This window comes from Balaenoptera physalus (genome assembly GCF_965194825.1).
Source record: "Balaenoptera physalus genome assembly, chromosome: 7".
Taxonomy (NCBI): domain Eukaryota; kingdom Metazoa; phylum Chordata; class Mammalia; order Artiodactyla; family Balaenopteridae; genus Balaenoptera; species Balaenoptera physalus.
In genome coordinates, this window is record NC_138886.1 from 51,311,536 (window position 1) to 51,333,955 (window position 22,420).

At 39.2% G+C, this 22,420-nt stretch overlaps 1 protein-coding gene across 1 annotated transcript in view; it reads left to right on the top strand.

Annotated features, from left to right (window-relative positions):
• The window catches only part of DOCK8 (dedicator of cytokinesis 8), a 236,688-nt gene that overhangs the window by 62,306 nt on the left and 151,962 nt on the right, over positions 1–22,420 (top strand). Inside the window, exons 3-5 of the mRNA XM_082470796.1 lie at positions 1,807–1,982; positions 4,700–4,771; positions 21,915–22,038. Of these exons, the coding sequence (XP_082326922.1) occupies positions 1,807–1,982; positions 4,700–4,771; positions 21,915–22,038 (372 nt within the window). The remainder of the gene's footprint in view (positions 1–1,806; positions 1,983–4,699; positions 4,772–21,914; positions 22,039–22,420) is intronic.

Below are 22,420 nucleotides of genomic sequence, written 5' to 3' on the forward strand. Positions count from 1 at the left end.
TTTCGAGTTGAAGTCATTTCAGTCCCTGCCCCTGAACTCTGTGCCGTGTTGTGATAAGGAGTGGGAAAGTCTGCTTTCTCCTTTGGGGTTGGTCTTATGTAAGTCTACAGTAGATTTTTTTTGTTCTGTGCGTGGATAATGCCTGTTGTTCCCTCTGGCAGAGGTCAACAATGTCTTTTTGCAAACTGTCCCCACCTGGCTTCCGCATAGCCTGATCTGCAGTTCTCTGAGCCCCTGATGGTCCCAGCTGCTTCATTTTGAGAGGCCCCTCTAAGGACTGTGGTCCTCTCCTTAGCTGACTTCCAGATCCCCAGTCAGAACCCAGGGAAAGAAACTTCCTTGTCCTCAGTCACTTTGTGGGAGCCTTGGGGAACCAGGGGGGTGTCTGTGCTCTCTCCTACTGAAGAATGTCCTGCTGCCTTCTCTTCTGCCCCTTTTGGTCCTGCTGGCATAGGGCATTATGTAAGCCAGCCACTTCAAGGATCTCAGACAAGGAGGGCATGTTTGCTCACTTCTCAGCTTCGTCCTCACTCTTTCACGTGTCACTCAGGTCTCCACATCACCACCAGGGACACAAAGGTGGGAGGAGACAGGGCAAGCCACACTTACCTTCTCTAATCTTCTTGCCTCTTCCATGGCACTTTGTTCCTCTTCTCTAACCTGGAGCCTTACATCTAGCCTGGTGTATGGTTTCAGGGCGATGAAAAACCTGTTTTGTCTGCATTTCCTTTGGATCTATCCTTGTTTCACAGCGAGGCAGTACAAGTCAAGAATCTGGGGTGTTTGTTGGACTGATAACTCCAAATAGTCTGCCATAAATGAACACCACAGAGCTGCTGTTATTATTATTATTGTTGTTATTATTATTATTACTACTACTACTACCACTACTACACATGTCAACTTGATCTAAGTGATTCTTTTACTCCCTTAAGGCAGTTGGTTTCCTAAGTCTAAGTGGATTTCACAAGCTAGAAAAAGATATTTGTTGAATTGCCAACTTTTTCTTTTATCACCTGAGGAAAATTATTTTTTAAATTACCACCTACTTCTATCATTTCTTTTATACCCCCACTATGGAAGGATATAATTGAAGAGGCAAAAAAAAAAAAAAAAGGCAATTCTTTTCAAGCAAGTACATTTAGCCTTATGAAAACTCAGCCAGTTGCCCTTAGTTTGCTCATTTAACTGCAGTCAGTGAAAATTCTTCCCAACCGGCACCAGGCAGAGTGCAGCAGCGTTTGGAAATCACTGCCTTGGAGTGTCCCAGCCACCCAGCCTGGTTCACTGTGGGCTGTGATTATGAATGAAGTGCCTTCAAGAATCAATGTGTAGGATAACTCAGGCCAAAGAAAGCACTGTACCTAAATACTCAGAAGGACTGTCGAGTTTGCCTGAATTTCTAGAAAATTGCCTCCGATTCGCTGCTTCACTGTATTTGGGTAAACATGGCCTCAGAGCTTTTGCATGAGAAAGTATAAAAATGCAGCAAAGCCTTGTGATCTCATTTTGGATCTTCTCGGAAATCCTCATCAAGATGCAATTAAGCAGAGAAAAATTCTGCCTTGGGGTGTGATTTTAATTACCCACCGTGTTCTGACTTGACTTTCCATGCTGTGTTTCTTTTCCTTTGCATATCACCACTTCTGTGTTTGACAGCTTCTCTAAAGACAGCCCCATTTAGTTGTACAAGAAGAGTGAAGCACTTCCTGGGATGAGAGGGAGGACAGGGCACGCATCTCCTGTCGCCTCAGTGCTTTTACCCTAAACCGTGTGGGAACCTCTTTTTCCTTTCCCTGCCCCCAGCCTCAGTTTTATGACCCGGTGGAGCCAGTGGACTTTGAAGGACTTCTGATGACACACCTGAACAGCCTGGATGTGGAGCTTGCCCAAGAGCTGGGAGACTTCTCCGAAGACGACTTGGACGTGGTGTTCACGCCGAAGGAATGTCGAACTTTGCAGCCCTCTTTGCCGGAGGAAGGGTAAATTGCTTTCTTAAAATGTGGATGGGATTATGATGATCAGGGCTGTTCTTGGTTAGGGAGAGATGCCCTAATTCTGGACTTCTCTTACAAGTAACATGACTCAGATCTATCAAGATGTGCAGGCTGACTACTGTGGTACTGTCGCCTACGTGTAGATAGATTTTGAACTGGTTTGACCAGAGGCTTTGAAAAGCCATGTGGGGACTAAGCCAGTTAAAGGGCTGCAGTGGAACCAAATCGACTGCTTAAGAAGAGGTGAAGAGTGCAGGCTCTGGACCCAGACTGCCCGGGTCAGCTCAGTGACTGTGGGCGAGTCATGGGACCTCAGGAGGCCTCAGTTTTTCCATTTGTAAAAATACTAATCATTGAAATGCCTCCATTCAGGAGCATTTTAATTGTTTCCATATATGAGACTGGATCAAGTCACAATGTAAGTCCAATCCACATTTCTTGAGCATCTACTATGTGCTGAGAACTGGGATAAAAAGATGAATAAGGCAAAGTTCTTTCTTTTGAAGCAAGTCTTGTCAAGCGGAAAAACAATGGGGAAAGCTCTGTAGTGTGAATATGTGAATAGCTGCTTAGGGTTGAGTTTCTACAGTGGGTTAATCGATGTGTTTACAGGTGTCAGCATTAGCCCTCAGTATCAAATGATGGAATTATATTTAGATGAAACTCCTGTTATTTCCACAGTGTAACAAGCAATGTCTCTTTGGAGGTTTAGGATGAACTTTTATTTGCATTCATCTTCAAAACCAAATTAAGATTCACATCCTCCTGAGATTTTCAACCTTCTCCACTTCCCCAAAAAGTCCTGGAAATGAGATCATGAAACACGGCCCCTGCCCTCATTACTCGGGGATATTCCAGTTCTATTTTGGATTTTATTTCATCACAGTTTAAGAAGGTTAGATGACAGTGATAGGGTATTATTTGACCCTTTGCTCTTTGTTTAGACAGTTCTCATTCATATAGAAGAGCTGACCATATGCTCTGCTCTAACATTTTGAAGATACTCACTTCCCAGAAAACAAAATCATGATGATTCTTGGGAAACATTTTTCTCTGTTGTCAGTCCATTTATTCAGATGTGACTTTCATATAGGTAACATCTATTATTGTTACCTTTGGTAGAGAATAATTTAATTTCTTTGTGTAAAATATATGGTTAATTGTCTTCAAATGAGATCAGAATCTTGGAAAAGCCTGTTTAAAATACTTACAATAAGTTTACTGGTAGGAGGATTTTGATTTTTTTTTGAAATTTGATAGAAGAGGTAATTTTTTTCTTAACATCAGTTTTTGAGCATAATATTGCCTTGTCACCAGAATTGATAACTAACACATTATCTGTCTGATGGCTTTCAAATACCCTCTACTATTTCAATCGTTGCCCAAAAGTCTTGTGTATAATTAAAGCCCAGGAAAGTATCATCATCATCAGAGTAAACAACAGCTGACTCCTGTTGAACCCCAGTGCCTATCCGAGAACTTGATGTTGAGCTGTGATAGTGTAGTGGGTGCAAACCTGCACTCCCAGGTGAGTGGCCTGGGGTCAGTTCCCTGCTCTTCCACTTACTGAGTGACTTTGAGAAAGATCTTTTCATCTCATCCCTCTGCAAAATGAAAATAGTAATAGCGTCTGTTCTATGGAGCTGATTGACATTAACTGAATTCATACGTGTAGAGGGATTGCATCAGTGCCTAGTGCAGGATGAATGGCACACAAGTGTGAACTATCACAGGTAGGTCTTATTATGTGCCAGATGCTTTTCTAAGCACTTCACACACTGACTTCATCTTCATCACAGCTCTCCAAAGGAGCACTGCACGATTACTATCACCCCTTACGGTGAGGAAACTGAGGCACAGAAGGGTTGAGTGACTGGCCCAAGGTCATGTAAGGAACGGGGCTGGGATTTGAGTAGTCAGGGCCCAGGGACCACATGTCTGACTTCTACAGTATTCCATCTAAAACTAACACACAAGGTGGGTACTGTTCTTACCCTCTTTCTACAAACCAGAAAATTAAAACTTAGAGCACTTAGACCTATTTATCTGTAGTACCAACACATTTGGAAGAACAGCAAAAAAAAAACCCAAACAAACAAACAAACAAACAAAAATAACCTTTGCTACTGTGGGGAAGTAGTGATTTCTAAATTTCCAGACTCCGAAGCACTCTAAGAGTTTCTCTCATGACACACTCTATGCAGTAGACAAGAGCTGCCCGAATTAATAATCACCAACCAAAGCCAGGGCCTGTCAGCTCCTCAAAGTACAACTCCTCTTCTTCATGGCTTTCAAAAAGGAAAACATGCATGTCCTAACAAGGTTACACGTGAGCAAAAAATATGCCCAGATTACCCTGGAAGAGACTGGTATTTATACTTATTCTTCTTGTTTTGTATGTGATTACAGCTAGTTCTACCTGTCTTGTGTCGGAATGCCTTCAGGGATAGATATAGTCTAATACGATTCTATGTAATAAAGAAAACCCACAAAGCATAAAATGCCAACGTTTGTCTCATCAAAGTAAAAATGTTACTGCCTGAGGAATACTTCAGACACTTGAAAGGATTCGATAACAATGCCCTTCCCATTCTCAGTTGATAGGGATTTGAAATCATGCTGCTCTCCTTGGTTATGATAAAGGATTGCTTTGTTGTGTTTACCTGGTAATAACATTTTTATGTTGTTTTCCACCTCATTAGGGTTGAACTGGACCCTCACGTCAGGGACTGCGTTCAGACCTATATTCGGGAGTGGCTAATTGTGAATCGGAAGTAAGTTCATTTTTTTCCCTCTTTACATATATACTTACTTTATATCGTTACCTTTTTATAACTTTTTAAAAAAAATTAATAAACTTTTTTTAGAACAGTTTAGGCTTACAAGAAAATTGATTAGAAAGAAGTACTGAGCGTTCTTATATACTACCTCCCACACACATTTCCCCCTATTATTAATATATTGGGTTTTTTCGTGTGTGTGAGGTTTTTATGTCCTTGAATGACCATGAATATTGATTTTGGGGATTCCAAATAAATTTTAGCAAGTAGGCAAATTTGCAAATGCAAAATCTGTGAATAATGAGCATTGACTGTATCTCGTATCACTCTCCTGCTCAAACACCTTCTAAGGCTCTCTATTTCCTACTATATCAAATATAAACACCACCTGCTTGCCTTTCAAGGGCTTTAATAATCTGGCCCAACTCTATCTATTAAAACGTATTTCCCTTAACTCCTGGAGCCCCTTCCTTTCTCTGAGCCTACGTCTCTTCCTCACTGTTGCACCACATGACTGACTCAGTCCTCCCTCCACACCTTTGCTCTTGCTGTCTCCCCTCTGGGCATGCTCTCCCTTCTCTCATCTGTCTACCCAATCCTACCCGTGGATAAAAGATCATATCAAATTTCTTTTTTATTCGTGCAGCTTTCTCTGACTAACTTATCCTTCCTTGGATGAGTCTTACTTAAGTGTGGAATATTTGGTACAATTGATGAGCCAGTGTTGGTCCATTATTATTAACTAAAGTCCATAGTTTACAGTAGGGCTTATTTTTTGTGTTTACGTTCTGTGGTTTTGACAAATGTAAAATGACGTTTATCTACCACTGGAGTGTCATACCGAGTAGTTTCACTGCCCTAAAAATCCCCTCTGTGCCATCTGGTCATCCCTCCCTGGCAACCACTTATCTTTTTACTGTCTTCATAGTTTTGCCTTCTTTCTCCATGTCTTTTTGTGGCTTGATAGCTCATTTCTTTCTTCACTGAATAATATTCCACTGCATGGATTTACTATAGTTTGTTCATCCATTCACCTACTGAAGGAGAAAGTTACATTTTAAACACAAAGAATAGAGCCCTTTTATTTCTATTCTGATGAATTCCTGGGGGGTGGGGGTGGGGATTAATGAATGGAAATTCGGCTTCAGATTCAAAGGGCACATTTAAATTTATGACCAAGAAATAAATTGCTTGCTTGCCTTCAAGTCAAAAAGACCCTTCTCTCCTGGGTTAATTAAATGTTCTATGACATTGTCCTGAGCTTTTTGTCTCCATGCCAATGACCTGGACAGTACCCTCTAATGAGAAGCATCTACCCACGCTGGAATTCTCAACCTGTATGTGTGTACGTGTTGGGGAGCTGGCTGGGGAGAGTCTGCAATCAGGGACACACCCCACTAGAGAAACATCAGAGAATCTGTGACAACACACAAGTTGTTTGAAATTCTGATATCCTCACCTCTCCTATACTCCAATAAGAATTACTGTTCTGTGGGATAAATGATGAAAGACTTCGGAGGCTGGGTTTTATCCAGCTCCTGGAAGTGTGCCATTGAATTTGTGCTGATGTGTTTTGGAGTAATGTCAGTATGCACACTATTTTCAGTAGCTGAGAGAGAGAAAACTTCACTTGTATAAAGTAATTAAGAGAAAGTTAGATGCTAATCCATCATCTGTTCTAACTTGAATAGAAAACCAAGTTTGCTGGGCAGTCAAATAAGATTATACTTTGCTGGTAATAAATAAAAGATTTCAGAACAGGTTGTTCTCATGCTTTTAAATGTTATAATTAGAGGTACTTTCTGGATATGAAGGTTTGAAAGAAATCTGAGAAGGGACAATAAATAGAAAGGTCCATTTTACTACATTTGGTTTTTATTTTCTATTTGGGACACTGCACTTTTTCATTCTTCATGGCAATTCCCATTGGAATTTTTTTTCTCTATCTTGAACAAACTTAAAGGACTCTTTTTAGAATACTCATTGTAAAAATTTTGGAGATCATAGCGAAACAAAAAGAGAAAACAAAAATCACTCAATTTCACTATAGACAGATAACCACCATTAACATTTGATGTGTTGCCTTTGAATCACATTTCTTTGTATATATTTGTATAAAAATTAAGTCAGATTATAATACTATTTTGCAGCATGCTTTTTCAGTCTTCACAGTAAGTAGTAACTATCTCTTTGCTATTAAATATTCTTCCTCAAGACAATTTTTAATGGTTGTATAATGTAGTTATAGAAAAATTTATTTAAACAATTTTACTGTTTAGATGATCCCCTGTTTTTCAGTGTTATACCCAGTATAGCAACATTCTTGTGTATAGTTATGGTTTTTTTTCCTTTGGAATAAATTCCTACAAGAGGAGTTTCTGTGTGTCTAACTGTATGCACAAATTTAAGGATTTGGGAATAATATATGAGAAAGATTATTAACAAGATATGCATGAATCCTCAAGAATATTGGATGTTATCTTTTAATAAATTTCCAATTTTATTTGTAAAATGGCTGTCTTTTATTTGCATTTTCTTTGATTGTTTCAATTCGGTATCTTTTTTTCCATAAATTTGTCGTCCATTTGTAAGTTTTCCTTGGTGCTCTGCTTATTCATTAAATTTGTGCATCTCTATTAATGTATTTGTCTGGTCTTGTTTATCTTCAGGGCTGCTTTTATTTGGTAAGGATATTAACCCTTTGTATGTCATATAATACAAATTCCTTACCCAGGATACTCTTTGTCTTTTAAATTTGTTTATACTTTTTTAACATTCAAAATTATTTATTAGTAAAATTTATATTGACAGTTTTCCTTGTGATTTATATTTTTGCTGCCATGCTTAAAATTTAATCCATAAACCTAATATTATTTACTAGGAATTTTGGATTAAAATGTTAAACTAGACCATTAGCCACTTTGATTATTGCTTCCGTTCCCTCATGTCTCCATTTGTTTTTATCTCTCCTGTAGAACAGTGGTTTTTCATATATTTGTTCTATGCAAGTTTTGTATCTTTTTATTTTCACAAAACAAAGCAATGTCTGTTTTAACTTTATGTTTGGCAACATAACTGAGGATGGGGATTGTCATTGGCCCCGTTATCTGCGCACTTGGGTAACGGACCAGCTTGTTTCCCAGAAATTAGCTAATGGACAGGTAGACGTGTGCAACTTCGAAACTCGTTGTCAGTTTCTGGCAAGCTTTGACTAGTGTTTAACTGAGGAAGCACCTTTTCCAACCCCACTGTTTGACCTTTTGGTGCTCTAAATCTGCTACTCTAACATAAAGGCTATAATTCCTATGGCACAGTCCTCCCAGGATCATTCTGCCCTCACGTGCGTCCATAATATTTTATTCGTGGGGAGAATCCAATACACTATTCCAGGTGCCCTTCATCTCCCAACCCTACATACATATTCAGCTAGTTGTTTTCTATGAGTTGTTTCTGTGTGGTTGCAGAATGATGGTAGAAAGAGAAAGGCAAGGAAGGTCGTGGTTCTGGTGGTGGTTCATTTCAGTAAAACCAGGTGGAACCTGTGAATGGCTTCATAGATAAGCCACTACAGTGAAGAAGGAGAATTTAGATTTCTGACTATTATAGACATTGGCTGTTCGGGGACTGGCAGGAAGGAAAGTACAAAGTGCCTTCCTCTGCATTGCCCTTTGGGGAGACAAAATATGGCACATCCTTCTCTTTCCAGCTGCATCTGATCCACAGAGATTCTGTCTAGACTTAGGCAGTAAGTTATCTGTTTTGGTGAGTTTCCATTTTTTTTCTGTGTCTTCATAGGCAGGGAAATTGGAGAAAGTCACAATAGTGGTTGCTGACCAGTTGTTAATTAGCAATTAATGAGCTCTCCTTTGAATTTGTTATTTTATGTGCTAAATCATGTAAGCTTGTTTTGAAAGAAATCAAGTAATAAGGAGTGTATGAAGTAAAAAGTTAGTCTCTTGCCTCACTGCTCGCTTGCTCCCTGCCCTTCTCTTCAAGTCACTCTTTTTTTCTAACTTTTTTTCAGATTTATTTTTTTATTGAGGTAACATTGGTTTATAACATTATATGTTTCCCATCTACAACATTATATTTTTACTTCTATGTACCCTACAGCACGCTCACCACCAAAACTTTAGTCTCCATCCATCACCGTATAGTTGATCACCTTTACCCATTTCATCCTCCTTCTGCCCCTTACCCTCTGGTAACCACTACTCTGTTCTCTGTTATCTACGTTTTTGAGGGTTTTTTGTTTTTTTCAACCCACTCTTAACTGCATGGAGGTCATTGTGTAGCCTCCCAGATCTTCTTTTCATGCCCTCACAAACATACATGAATATTCATATTTACATAAATATTTATGTATGCAAAAACACACATGTAAATAAATATTTTACATACATACATAATATACTTTTTTTCAATAATGTCATTGAAATCTTTCCATATCAAAGACCTATCCCTTTCTTTTAAAATGCTGCCTGGCATTCCAGGGGTGAAGAAAAATACCATAAATTATTGACTTTCTTACTGCAGTTGTCTCCATTTTCCATAATATAAATGATACCACAATGAACATCTATGCACATTTGCCTCTACACATGTGTGAATATTTCTGAAGGTAGAAATGGAATCAGTGCATATGATATAGTCTAGTAAGTACTGCCAAATTCCTCTCCAGAAAAGCTGTGTTAATTTACTCCATTACCAGCTGGACATGAAACTGCCCTTTCTCCTCATATCCTTGCCAAGGCTGGATATTATTGATTAAAATAAAATTTAAATTCCTCCAATCTTACTCTAGTTATAATTTTAAACTAGAAGCTATTATACCCACTTTCATAATATTGTTTTCTATCACTGGGTTTTCTTCCCTTACCTATCCTAAAATCCCAGTTAAATATACACTTACCATACACCCTGAAGTCCCACTCCTAGGTATTTACCCAAGCAAAATGAAAACCTGTGTTCATTTAAAAATCTGTATGCAAATATTTATAGTAGTTTTATCTGTAATTTCCAAAAACTAGAAACGACCCAAATCGTAGTCAATGGAGGTAATGGATAAACAAACTCTGGTACATTCATGCAATGGAATACTACTCAGCAGTAAGTTGGAACAAATTATTGATACATGCAGTAACATGGATGAATAAGGTATACTCTGAATAAGGAAATAAGACTAAACATTTAGAAAAGATATCAAGAGAAATATTCAGAATAATTTCTGTTTTGGGATTCCTAAATGCTAGCAAAATAAGCAAAATTTAAAATATGAATCGTATTGTTCACAAATATCAATTAATAAAAAAGTATTTTGGGGGACTTTTTTTTTTAACTGTAGTGTACTTGATTTACAGTGTTGTTTAGTTTCTGGTGTATGGCAAAGTGACTCTGTTTGGAAGCAACTGGAATGACTTTCGAGGGTTAAAAGGCCAGAGAGACTCAGCCCACAGCTCAAATCTCAGTACATCAGTCGGTAGGTTATGTTGGCAGCTTTTCTCACAACCTAAGGTCTGTGAGGTTGGTTTTTGTTCTGTGCGGAAGGACACCAGACTCACTGAGGTGGCTAAAGTCAGGGCTGCGCCCTTCTGTGTACTTGGCCAAAGGCAGCCCTGTTGAGGGAAGGAGTGAGGAACAAACATGTGTTTTGCATCAACTGCGGGCCTGGCCTGCCCTAGGCACTGGGGATGCAGCTGTGAACAAGACAGAGGCAGCGCCCTTTACAGAGCTCAGAATCTAGGACGGCAGAAAGCACTAGATAAGAGTTGGAAGGGGAGCACTCCGCAGTGCTGTAGATGTCTTTAATGAGATGGTTTAACTTGGTCGGGGGCATCAGGGAGGGTGTCCCCAGGGAATAATAATGATAATAAACAGCCTTTATTGTGAAAAAAATATGTATATGTATTCTTTTTTTTTTTAATTAATTTATTTATTTACCTATGGCTGTGCTGGGTCCTCGTTTCTGTGCGAGGGCTTTCCCCAGTTGCGGCAAGCGGGGGCCACTCTTCATCGCGGTGCGCGGGCCTCTCACCGTCGCAGCCTCTCTTGTTGCGGAGCACAGGCTCCAGACGCGCAGGCTCAGCAGCTGTGGCCCACGGGCCTAGTCGCTCCGCGGCATGTGGGATCTTCCCAGACCAGGGTTCGAACCTGTGTGCCCTGCATTGGCAGGCAGACTCCCAACCACTGCGCCACCAGGGAAGCCCCAGTGTATGTATTCTTTTTCATGTTCTTTTCCATTATGGTTTATTATAGGATATTGAGTATAGTTAGCTGTGCTACACAGTCGGACCTCGTTGTTTATCTATTTTGTATATAGTAGTTTGTATCTGCTAATCCCAAACTTATAATTTATCCCTACCCCCCTCTTCCCCTTTGGTAACAATAAGTTTGTTTTCTATATCTGTGAGTCTGTTTCTTTTGTAAATAAGTTCATTTGTATCATATTTTAGATTCCACATGTAGGTGATGTCATATATTTGTCTTTCTCTGTCTGACTTCACTTAGTGTGATAATCCTCTGCGTCCATCCATGTTGCTGCAAATGGCATTATCCCATTCTTTTTTTGTTTTGTTTTTTTTGGCTGCGTTGGGTCTTTGTTGCTGCGTGCAGGCTTTCTCTAGTTGCGTTGAGCAGGGGCTACTCTTTGTTGCGGTGCGCGGGCTTCTCATTGTGGTGGCTTCTCTTGTTGTGGAGCACGGGCTCTAAGCACATGGGCTTCAGTAGCTGTGGCGTGCGAGCTCAGTAGTTGCGGCTCGCGGGCTCTAGAGCGCAGGCTCAGTAGTTGTGGTACATGGGCTTAGTCGCTCTGTGGCATGTGGGATCTTCCCGGGCAAGGGATCAAACCAGTGTCCCCTGCATTGGCAGACGGATTCTTAACCACTCCGCCACCAGGGAATTCCCTCCATTCTTTTTTATGACTGAATAATACTCCATTTTGTGTGTGTGTGTGTGTGTGTGTGTGTGTGTGTGTATGTGTGTATGTGTATATATATATATATATACATATATATACCACATCTTCTTTATCCATTCATCTGTAGATGGAAGTTTAGGTTACTTCCATGTCTTGTCTATTGTAAATAGTGCTGTAATGAACATAGGGGTGCATGTATCTTTTCGAATTATGGTTTTGTCCCGATATATGCCCAGGAATGGGATTGCTGGATTGTATGGTAGTTCTATTTTTAGTTTTTTAAGGAACCTCCATACTGTTTTTCATAGTGGCTGCACCAATTTATATTTCCACCAACAGTGTAGGGGGGTTTGGGGGGACCTTTTCGAACAATTCCTGAGAAGAAATAACTATTTAAAATATTTACGAAAATGATTTTGGTTCCAGTTGCTCTAAGTGTGCAAATCATAGTGGTAAAAAAAAAAAGTAGATCCATGTGTGACCAAACTTCATTTTATCTTATAATATTTATTTTCTACTTTCTAACAGAGATCTTTGAGAGAGAGCCTCACATGGGCATTCATTAAACTTGCTAGCTTCTTCAAAGTTATTCTCACCAATATTCATTAAGCAACATGTATGTGTATGCCAAATGGGTAAGCTTTTCTAGTGTATAAAATCCTTAGGGGGCTTTCCCTAAGGATTCAAATAAAAAGCTTCATGTGATCTAATGTCCTGGCAAAAAAACCACCCAACTCAAAGTAATGGAAAATATAGGCAAACATTAAGTTGCTTCCTAAGATTACACTACCCTAAATGACAACATACTGAATTAGTGAGTGTTTTTCCTGAGAAATCCAATTTTAAGGGGAAAAGTTCCCAAAGGAATTAACTAACGTTAATTTGTTCTAAGATGGAAAGAAAACAGTGAACTAAAACTCAAAATTCACACTTGCCCTTTGCCTTTCCTAGGATGTGTACACTCCAGAGGATATTGATGTCACAGGTTCAGTGTCACATACTTCTTCATAAGGAAACCTGTGTGGGCCACAGGAATAAAAATCCGGAAACAACCTAGCTTAAGACCTTATGTGTGGTAGCCTTGGAGACCAGAACTATATCTGGTCTTTAGCTTTAGCTTTAGCTAAAGCTTTAGCTTTCTTCCTTGTGTCATAAAATGCACTTATTTCCAAGAGTGTCTACTTACAAGTGAATCCACACCCCCCAGCCAATTACAGCCATGTGCCTGCTTCCATTTTCCTCAAGTCACTTCTCTCTACGCCTCTTTCTCCATCGGGTATGGTATAGACATGAGCTGAATTCTAGGACATCTCCCCCAGCTTTAAGATTTTAAGATAAAGCGTTCATACACCATATCTGAAAAATTTTATATTAGATTTTCTCCTCAAAAGAAGCTTAAATCTGGGAGAAATGAAACTTATTTGGTTATTGTTCTTTTGCTATTTTATGCAAGTGGATGCTTTCTTTTTTGTCCTCCATTTTGTTAGAATGTTTTCTGAAGTCATTTACCTGGACCGCCCAAAGACACTAACAAATGGGCATTTTTAAAAAAATGAGTTACAGAATACTGTTAAAAATTCATTTCACAATATGTATACTCTAACCCTATATCTGTGTCACCCTCAGGATTTGGGGGATGGAAAGCGTTAAGACTAAATGTATTCCATGGCTGTGGATTTGAAACCGGAGCAAACTGTGCTCCCCTTCCTCATTCTAGATTTAACATCTACTTCCCCATTTTGAAATCTCAGAAAGTTGCAAAGCTACCTTGTGACAGCAAGGGTAAAGCTGGCTGGAGAGGAGAGGCCCAGGGTTGGCAAACACGTAAAGATGACTCATTTCAGAAGTGCCAGCCACAGAAGTCAGAAACCACCACAGGGTAGGTAGTGAGACTGCTGGCTGAGCGCCATCAGCGACCAGAGTCCCAGCCTCATTACCCTACCCGGACATCTGAGCCAAATAAAGCCATGTTCCTGTTGAGCCTATTTGCAGACAAGAGAGAGATGGGCAAGTAGCCAAATGGTAGAAAGAGTATTTCTCATGAAATAAACACAACCTATTGCTTCTCCAGAGAACTGTGTTTCTTTTCTTCAAACACTACTGTTACCCATTTAGGGACAGTCCAAAGACCAAACATATTTTGAGAGCGTTCTCTTTAGAGGCAGTGTCATGGAGTAGACAGAGTCTAGACTGTAGAGTCTGGGACTTGGGTCCAGATGCTGGCTCCTTATGTAATGGCTATGAGACCCTAGGCAAGTGACTTAATCTCTCTGAACCGGAGTTTCCTCAAGTGTGAAATGGGGGGAAATGTTGCTCATTTTGAAGGCTTATTGTGAAGACTGGAAAATAATAGATGTTCCTTTTCTTCTTTTTCCTCTTCCCCTTCCTATACCCTTTTCTCTTTCTTTCCTCTCCCTTCTTGTACAACTTGGTGTGAAAACCATCAGAACAAGTTAGCCATCCATGACTCAGGGTGGGGAGTAGCTGGAGAGGACCAGAATAAGGAGCTGAAGGCCAAACACAGTGAGGAGGACACACATTTAGAAGGGCTGCCTGGCATGGAGAATCAGAACCTACATGGTGTGAGGAGGGTATCTGAGCCTGGGGCAGCCTGGCATGTGATACCAGAGCAGACATTCTGAGTAGAATGAGGGGGTGTTACATGGGGGAGAAGCCTACCACGAGGTGTCAGAGCCCAGGCAAGGGACAAGGATGTCCTTGTGGGAGGGTGGCCTGGCCCTAAGTGTCAGTGCAGACTGAAGAAGACATCATGCCAGAGGGGCAAGCCTGGTGCAGGGTGTCAGAGTCAGAATATAAGGAGGGCAACATGTGTGGGCATGGAGGGGTGCTGTTAGCAAGGGTTACATATAAGGGGATTAATCAAGTAAGTAAGTATATTAAGGACAGTGGGTGTTAGATTTTTCACTATCTGAGAAGGAAGTTAAAAATATGGAAAGGAAGAAAACTGGAATGGATACTGTGATGTCAGATTGAGATTGCAAGGATCAACATGAACTCCTGGCTTTCAAACACACACACACACACACACACACACACACACACACACACACACACACTCCATACCTAACTCTGTTCACTGAGAAGACATAGGAGGAGCAACACCTTAATAGCAATGAGCACACCCAACACCTACATCTTGGCTTCTAAGAACCATTTTCCGCTAAAAAGAATCAGAGCTTCTTGGAGAAATGACTGATTCCAGGGTTGAGGAAAGGAAAGTATAAGATCAGCCTGAATATCTTGTGGCAGAAAGCAGGATGTGATCAGTGACTGCTGGGGACATGTAAAAAGATGTAAGAGCCAGATGAAGGGATTCACACTGGTCGAATTGAGGATAATTAGAGCACCAAAATAAATAATAGAAATGGATTAAGATATGTTGAATAAAATAGGAAACTGTGAATCCATATTGATACAAATCAAACTGAAAGCTTGACGAGGAATGGGGCATTTACAACAATCAAACCCAAATGGAGGGACTTTCTAAATAATGACTGGCCTATAATCTTAAGGTCATGAAAGTCAAGGAAACACTGAGGAACTGTTCCAGAGTGAGTAAGACTAAAGCAATGTGACATATAAATGCAATGCATGACTTTGGACTAGATCCTTTTGCTCAAAAGGGCATTTGGGGGACATTTGGTGAAAGTTGAAAGGGGTCAGAGGATTAGATGGTAATAATGAATCAATGTTAATTTCCTGAATGTGATGGTTGAATACTAATTATGATGGAGAATGCCCTTGTTTGTAGAAGTTACACACTAAAGTATTCAGGGAAAATGGAGAACTAGGTCAGCAACTTACTCTCAAATAGTTTGAGAGGGGGGAAAGGTCTTTGTACTATATTTGCAAGTTTTCTGTAAATTTGAGATTGTTTCAAAATAAAAGGAAAATAATATATGTTAGGTGCCTGGCATTGTAATAAAGACTACAATGCCAGGCACCTAACATATAGTGGGTCCCCTTTACCGTCCCATGCGTTTATCTTGCAGCTGCCGTGAGTGTAGGAGCTATTGTGCCCAGAGACATTTGAGCAATTCACTCTACCTCCCAGCCCCTTAACCTCCCACTTTGGATTGGTGGTGGTGACCAATGCCTGACTGGCACAATAGCACTGGTGCAAGGGGTACCATAGTCCCACCTCTTGTCTCAGAGTGGGACAGTGGGACAACTTCGCAATATGATCCTTCCAGAGCACGCTGTGTATCAGGCCAAGAATTTATCTGAGCTCTCATCCTTAGTTGACTCCTTCTGCCTCCCTATCTCTCTTACAGGCTTTTCCTCAAGAACACTCTCAAAAATCACATGCACCTGAGTCCCTGCTTCAGGCTCAGCTTCTAGGGAATCTCAACTCAGACAATCACATAGACAATCACTAAGACAATTACCAGTCCAAGAAATGTTAGCTATATTATCATCAATGAAAATACCATTAGATGCAATACCAGTGCATGTATTATAGAACTAGATACCTTTATTTTGTGGATATGTTGAATTTAAAGTCTCCTAACATCCCTGTTTCTGCTAAACTATATAATAATTTCTATATGAGAAATTTACTTTCTACCAAAACCAAAAGTAGAACTCTGAAAAGTGCTCACTTTAGGATTCCACTAGTAGAATTCTCCCCCCAAACAATTAAACACCTGAATGATGCTGTTGTCCTGGTTAAACTTGTTGCATTTCACCCCTTCCGGGAAGTCTTGGTGGATATCCTTTCCCAGATGTGCTGCTAAAACTATGGTTTAGATTGGACTTGGGGATTCCAGTTTTCTAATATCTTAGTAGCAATGGTTCTCAATGAGGGTAATTAATGTTTCTGTTTTTAATTGTCTCAATGACTGGCGTGGGCTACTGCGTATCACACCCTGCAATGCATGGGGCATCACATACAATGAAGGATCATCCCAAATTCAACATCCAACACAACAATCAAATGTCCTGCTGGACATTCACGGTGGTGAAAAACTGGTCTGTAAATATCCGAGCTAAGCCTCTATGCCATCTTACAAATATTTTTGCACTGAATTTTTCAGGAAAACAACTATCATGTAAATATAGGGGAAATTAAACTTTGTGCTGATTAGAGCTCTACAAGAGTTTTCCCCCATTTTGGAAAATCACATTACAGCAGTGCTGCTTTGTGGTGTTTGAGTCACCCATACAACACATCTGTTGCAGTCTGCTTTTGTAGGTGTTATATTTACAACGATTCTTCCTGCAGGTGCAAGCAGCTATTCCATTATGTTCTCTGGTGTAGTTGTGTCCAAGCATTTGCATATTTACATACATGCTATTTTAGGTATTATGTTTCTTTTATTTCTCATTTATATAACAGCTGGGAGATCTTATTGACTTCTAAAAATCAGAAAGTTGATGGGTTATAAAGGTGGCATTATAAAACATTTGTTACAGAGAAAGACAGTGTTGGGTCTGACAGATTTGAAAACGCTTGTGTGAGAGGAACACGATATAGATATTTGCTTGTTAGAGTTTCATTCGTTCTCCCATTCAACAGATGTTTAGAAAATATCTCCTGAGAATAAGGCACCAAAGAAGATGCAAAGAGGAATACACAGGAATCCTAGCTCTAAAGGAGTCCCTGTCCTCAGCAAAGTCATAGTCTAGTGAGAAAGAGCACATATTTAGCAGGGGAGATAAAAATTTAGACAAGTAATTAGACTGTAACATAGAATATTATAAAAACTTCTAAGAGAAATACAAACAACATGCTTTGAAAATTCAGAGAAGGGAGCAGTTACTTCTGGCCAGGTTAGGGAAGGCTTGGTGCAAGTGCTGGCCTTTGAATTGGGCTTTCGTGGGAGTGGATTTATGGGGATGGGGAGTCGGCGTGTAACAAGTCAAGAGTGGCTCAGTGATTTCCACAGCTGGATTGCTCTTTGTCACTGCATAGGCTGATGAGCCTGGCTTGCTTTCCATACTTTTAGAAAGCAAATAGCTAAGCACCTTGACAGCCAGAGCAACAAATGCATGTCATAATAAGCAATTATTGATCAGGAAGACATTTTTATGGTGTTTTGGGAGTAACTGAATTATATGCACTGATGTGTTTGAATTTTAATTGTTTACCAGTTCACTGGGAGTAAAATATGGAGTAATAAAACAGATGGTACCCCATTCCTTGATATCCCAGCTCTCCTTGAGCATGACCTTCCTTCAGAATTACCTTAATCACCCAGGATGAAAGACAAAGTCTAAGGGCTTTTATGATGCTGCTCATAACACTCATGAAATGTTTCACTGTCACTATGGGTAATACACCAAGAATAAATAGCATGTAAACAAGTTTAATTACTTCAGAGTTTTACTCTCCACCAAGACACCAAACACATTCTTAAGTTATTCTCTCTTTAGTTCATTAAAGACAATTACAGAGAAAATAATGCTTATAATATTTACCATCGCCCAAAGGATGCCAGTAAACAGCAATACATACAAAATTGTCAAAATATATGGAAATAAGATGAGATAAACAAGCAACCATGGCACCGTTGTATTCATTAGATTAACGGCCATTTGCAAAAGACATGAAGAGAAAAGCACTATGATTTTTAGAGCAAGGACACAAAACTTTGTGCTATAGACATGAAAAAGATAAAATGGAATTCATTCAAGGCATCTTCCAGTCTAAGTAACAGAGGCAAACAGTTTAAGTAGGAAAATACATTTTTCCCAAAAGGAGAACAGGACTTTGTGCTTCTGTGTAGTTTTCATCTTTCTCTACTAAGTTGAAATCTAAAACTTTCCTCTATCCTGCTTGAGCAGCACTATTTGTCTGATTTAAAAGTCTCAATTATAGAACCTGAGTGGCAAATGTCCTATAGAATTATGAGAGTGGGAGGGAACACAAGTGGCCATTACTCTACTCCTCTGCCCCCTAAGTGGGATTCAAAGCCATTATCACAGATAGCAAGGACATAAAAGACTATTCCTAGGTATTATAGAGAAATGTAATATCAGCAAGGAGATAATGGAGGAATAAAAGAGCTAACTAAATCAGTGTTTGACTGTATAGTTATGGATGACAAAGACATGTACATAGAGCAAGGGGGGAAAGCAAGGGTTGGGGGGATGGTGGTGGTGGTGAGATGAATTGGGAGATTGGGATTGACATGTATGCACTAATATGTATAAAATAGATAACTAATAAGAACCTGCTGTATAAAAACAAAAAAAAAAGACATCCATAGAAAGTAAAGCGGCTTCATTAAGCATGGTCCTCCAGAGGAAAGTAGTTTTTTCCCCTGTGATGCATTAAAATATATGAGATAGAGTTTTGGGTTCATTCCTCTGACATACTAAGATAAGTGCTTTTTCTGAAGTCCTCAGAAAATCTTATTTCACTTGAAAGGAATATTTTGCATAGGTTGAATTGAAACTAGAATAGCCCTAAAGTATAATTCTTATGATTTTTCAAATCTTATCTTTATTCCATGAATACATACATTTTAGTGCCTATGATGTGAAATCTATCCTGGACCATTGCATTAAAAGAAATCTTCAACAACACTGAGTTGTACCCTTTTTTTTTTCCTTTGCTTATAATACCTTATTCATTTGGTCTAATTTGGATTATTTGTCCACTGACAGGGACAATTGGCATATAATTGAGCCATATTCTCTAATACTATTTAATAAATATCATTAAGTAGTAGCAGATATTTACTAATTTATTGCCATAAGCCAAGAAATCTTCTAAGTATTTTACATATGAGAATTTATTTATTGCATGCAGTAGAACTGATGACCTAGGTATTATTCTAATTCTTATTATCCTGATAAGGAAATTGAGGCACAAAGAAGTAGAGTAATTTGCCTTAAGTCACACAGCTTGTAAGCTGTGGAGCCAGGACTTAAATCCATTCACTCCTGCTTCAGTGAGACCACCATCCTATAATAAACCGCAGCGAAGTATCAGCCCTTATGTTGAATGACTATTAAATGTACATACTATCCTAATTAATGCCAGGCATAATCCGAAACTGTCCATTGATTTGGAGGTAATTATAATTCATCCTTTTTAGACTAAAGTTCTGTGAGTTTTGACAAATGCATACAGTTGTGTAACCACTATTACACTCAAGATACAGAACGGTTCCACGCCCCACCCACCCCCCAAATTCCCCCAGGCCTCTTTGTGGTCAACCCCTTTCTCTACCCCCAGACGCTGGCAAGCCACTGATCTCTTTGCTGTCTCTATAGCTTTTCCTTTTCCAGAATGTCATATAAATGGAATCATGCAGTTATCTTTTTATTTTTTTCCTGGCCTCTTTTACTTAGTATTGAATACTTGCTCTGTGCCACTTGCATAACCCAACACTTCACCCCTCCCAAAGAGTTATAAACTGTATTTGGATCATTGCTAGTAGCTCTCCTACATTTCCTGCTTTACCTGTCTTCCATTTGATCTGCCTAATAAATCCTAACCTCATTTCACATCCCTTTACCAGCTTGCTCAGTGGTTTCCTAATAGTGTGGGAAATCAAACAAAACAGGTGCATATTTGTGTGGTTGAGTTTGCAGCATGTTTTCCAGGAAGGCTTTGAGTCATAAAAATGGGGAATACACATGTTGGTTTCTATAGTTATTATTTGACAACGTATATCTGTTGCCTTTTTTGTGATGGTCTAACTTCTTTCTCCAGTGACAGTGCTAGACATCATATTAAACCCTTTCCATAGCAACACATTTTTAAAAATTGAAGTATAGTTGACTTACAATAGTGTGTTAGCTTCAAGTGCATAGCAAAGTGATTCAGTTATATATGTATACGTGTATATATATATATATATATATATATGTTTTCAGAATATTTTCCATTATAGGTTATTATAAGATATTAAGTATAGTTCCCTGTGCTATACAGTAAATCCTTGTTGCTTATCTATTTTATTTTATTTTTTTTGAATTTTTGAATTTTATTTTATTTATTTTTTATACAGCAGTTTCTTATTAGTTATCTATTTTATACACATTAGTGTATATATGTCATTCCCAATGACTATACTACCCAAAGCAATCGACAGATTCAATGCAATCCCTATCATATTACCAGTGCAGTTTTTACAGAACTAGAACAAAAAATCTTAAAATTTGTATGGAGACACAAAAGACCCCGAATAGCCAAAGCAGTCTTGAGGGAAAAAAATGGAGCTGGAGGAATCAGACTCCCTGACTTCAGACTATACTACAAAGCTACAGTAATCAAGACAATATAGTAGTGGCACAAAAACAGAAATACAGATCAATGGAACAGGATAGAAAGCCTAGAGATAAACCCAAGCACCTATGGTCAACTAATGTATGACAAAGGAGGCAAGGATATACAATGGAGAAAAAAGTCTCTTCAATAAGTGGTGCCAGGAAAACTGGACAGCTACATGTAAAAGAATGAAATTAGAACACTCCCTAACACCATACACAAAAATAAACTTATCTATTTTATGTGTAGTAGTTTGTATCTGTTAATCCCATACTCCTAATTTATGCCCCACCCCCTTTCCGCTTTGGTAACTGTAAATTTGTTTTCTATGTCTGTGAGTCTGTTTCTGTTTTGTATAGATTCATTTGTATTATTTTTTAGATTCTACATATAAGTGATATATAATATTTGCAACATTTTTTAAACACAACTTTAATGGCGTGCATGGAGTGGCGATTGAGAATGGCAGCAAAGATTTTCGGTACATAAATCATTTATTTCTATTTTTTCTTAACCATGTCCTGCCTTTTTTATTCATTACTAAGAACATTGATTTGGAGATTAAATGTTTTCCTCTATTTTTATCTTCAAACGACCTTTATTCACTGCGTCTGCACTTTGCTAGATTTATTCCAGCCTCTTACACTAGGGTCATAGTTTAGCTTCAGCTTGGAGCCAAATGCCCCACAGCTGAAATGGCCGCACCTCTGAAGTGGCATTTTCCCAGGCCACTCCTGCCTTTAATAATGAACCAGCCAGGAGGCAAGTTTGTATCTCATTACAACAGAGCCTTGTGTTAGGCCTGGTGCATAATTAGATGTGAAGAATTACAACTGGTCCTCTCTTTGCAAGATCTTTCAGCACCATGTCTGCACTTAAGCCATTAGTTTTATTTTAATCTAATGATTTTGCCTCTCTCTCTCTCTCTCCCTCTCCCTCCTTCCACACTCTCTTTTATTTAATAACAACAATGAAAGAAACCAAGGAAGTTCGGAGATTTGCGGCTTTAAAAAGACTGGATCCCGAAAAGATTTTCACAAGACGCTTCAGAAACAGACGTTTGAGTCAGAAACCTTGGAGTGCAGTGAACCCAGCACTCAGGTATTTCCTATCAACAAACACGGTTGCCAGGTTACTGGACGTTCTTCCATGGCATGCTGTCGATCTTTTTTTTAACTAATAAAAAGGCTAGACTCATAGAATATTGGAATAGGAGGAATTCTACCATTTGAGTCAGTGATTTTTTTTTCAAACTTGTTTGTAGCTATAGACATTGGTGTTCAAATGAAAATAGATAAAAGTGGAGGGGCTCTAACTGGGGAGGGGGGGGAATTGGGCCCATCCCTATAATGATTCCTGCAGAGACTCAGAGGTGCCCCCAAGCCTAAGGCAGGCTGCAGTATGATTGAAAGCTCCACACTGAGGCAGACTGTCTATCACATACCAACTCTATAACCTCAGACAGGATAACTCAACTCCCTGG